This window comes from Octopus bimaculoides, chromosome 7 (genome assembly GCF_046866305.1).
Source record: "Octopus bimaculoides isolate indiv1 chromosome 7, ASM4686630v1, whole genome shotgun sequence".
Taxonomy (NCBI): domain Eukaryota; kingdom Metazoa; phylum Mollusca; class Cephalopoda; order Octopoda; family Octopodidae; genus Octopus; species Octopus bimaculoides.
Window position 1 is genome coordinate 112370431 of NC_142934.1, and position 2500 is coordinate 112372930.

Consider the following 2500-nt stretch of genomic DNA (forward strand, 5'->3'; position numbering starts at 1 on the left):
GTTCTACCGATAACTGGGACATTAACACTGCGGTGGGCCAGTGGACCGACGTTCCGTTCAGTGGTGGGGAGGTACTGCAGTAGTCCCAGTCAGTTATATGCCATGAAAACCAGGTTAAGCTCCAGTTTTGTGAGTCGTGGGGATCAAGAGAGATCGAAGATCAAGAGTAAAGTGGATTTAAAGAGGTGAAGAAGGATCCGAGTGTGAAGATTACTTAAAGAGACGTCAACGTTCCTAGCAATACGTTCCTATTTCTTTATTGCTCACAAGGGGCTAAACATATAGGGGACAAACAAGGACAGACAAAGGGGTTAAGTCGATTACATCGACTCCAGTGCGTAACGGGTACTTTATTCATCGACCCCGAAAGAATGAAACGCAAAGTCGACCTCGGTGGAATTTGAACTCAGAACGTAGCGGCAGACGAAATACCGCTAACCATTTCGCCCGGCGCGCTAACGTTTCTGCCAGCTCGCCGCCTACTTTTGCTTTCTGTTAATCAAAATGAGCGCTTGAGAGATTTTTACAAAAACTCAGGACCATTTTCTAATTGGATTTCATAGTTGATCAACTTGACACAGCTCAAGCAACAACACTAGTTTCTATTCTTTTCTTCTCTGATAAAAAGCGATGTACGAAACGTTGAACACTATTTCTCACAGCAAGTGAACTTATATCACTTTTTAATAATCGCACCCACCTATGGATTAATTAATCCGACTCGGACCGTTACCAGATTCAAGATTTTAGACCATAGTGACAAGTGCTCAAATTGCTTGGAGATCGTAGTGTTGGTTGAAAAATTGGATTCTTGTCATATTTTTGGCTCTGTACTGTGTTCGTGGCAAAGACATGTAATTGTTATTGACACCTGTTCGTCTGACAGTAAATTGCAACGTCATGAAATAGACAAATGTTTCATTAGTTTGCATTGTTGAATCGAAGTTCTCTCATGAAGTACTCGTCTTAATATTGTGAAATTTAGAATTCCGCTAAATATTACCCACTACACTTTTTGATGTAGACGACTTATACAAGAATCTGTTATTAAAAATCTTGCTTGAATCACATTCAACATACATCTTTCTTCTTAACATATTATTACAACTTCTACGGCGGCGAGCTGGCGGAAACGTTAGCACGCCGGGCGAAATGTTTCGCGGTATTTCGTCTGCCGCTACGTTGATTTCAAATTCCGCCGAGGTCGTCTTTGTTTTTCATCCTTTCGGGGTCGATTAAATAAGTACCAGTTACGCACTGGGGTCGATGTAATCGACAGAATACCTTTGTCTGTCCTTGTTTGTCCCCTCAATGTTTAGCTCCTTGTGGGCAATAAAGAAATAAGAAACGTTAGAACGCCGGGCGAAATGCTTAGCAGTATTTCGTCTGCCGCTGCGTTCTGTGTTCAAATTCCGCCGAAGTTGACTTTGCTTTTCATCCTTTCGATGATGTCATCGACTTACCGCCTCCTCGCAATAGAAAGGATTATTAGAACAACCTTTAGTTCGCCATCAATAACTAAAGACTAACCACTATATCATTATTACATCTAATTAACTACCCCTTCTTACGTTTGCCCTATCTTTTATTAGACCTGGTTGATTAGTTTTGAAATGGGAGTTACACAACAATAGCGACAGCAAACTTCAGTTTTCGCAGATCTACCGGATCATGGCTGAGCTGCCGGATCATGGCTGAACTGCCGGATCATGGCTGAGCTGCCGGATCATGGCTGAGCTGCCGGATCACGGTGACTTGCGAATAGCTTGTTTGTGCAAGTTCTGCCAATCGAGAGTTTTGTATACTGGACGCCAGCAGATTCTGGTGGGGTCATCAGAAGGAAATGCGCACCATTTCAGGGCCGCATTCTCGACTGATTTACAGCACACCAGCCCGCAACACTTATGTGAGGCCCTGACTACTGAATCGGCTGACTAGTAAACAACAACAACAACAACAACACCAGCAGCAGCAGCAGCAGCCCAACTCTCTTAGATCTTCTGGCTCAAGATTAGCTGGGTGTAGACGACGACGACAACGATGACAGCTACAATGACAATGACAACAGCAATAGCAAACCCTACCTTCCCCGCACCTCTCCCAAAAATAGACTCTACCTACAACAACCTTACCTTTGTTTAATCAAACCTGGCTTGTTTTGTCTTGTTTTTTTCTACAGTATGGCTTGACTCCTTTACACATGGCTGCACAATCAGGTCATGAAGGGCTGGTTCGAATCCTGCTCAACTCCGCTGGGGTGTACTTCGATGCTTATACAGCAATTAATGTAAGTATTCTACATCACCATTGAAGAAAATATTGTATAGGGATGGGTTGGAAAGCAATCTCCGGTTCGCGATTTCAACCGTAATAAGCTATACTATAATGAAGTATAGGGTTGCCTGTAACAGTCTGCATTTATGCATTTTGATGCCGCCGAGATGCTGCTCCAACTGACATGCTATTTCATATGATGCTAGGTAGAGGTCTCAAAGGCTCT

At 43.2% G+C, this 2500-nt stretch overlaps 1 protein-coding gene across 1 annotated transcript in view; it reads left to right on the forward strand.

Moving 5' to 3' along the window:
• Positions 1–2500, forward strand: part of LOC106878539 (uncharacterized) — a 197662-nt gene that overhangs the window by 155835 nt on the left and 39327 nt on the right. The window contains exon 24 of the mRNA XM_089355785.1: positions 2180–2287. Coding sequence (XP_089211911.1) covers positions 2180–2287 — 108 coding nt within the window. The remainder of the gene's footprint in view (positions 1–2179; positions 2288–2500) is intronic.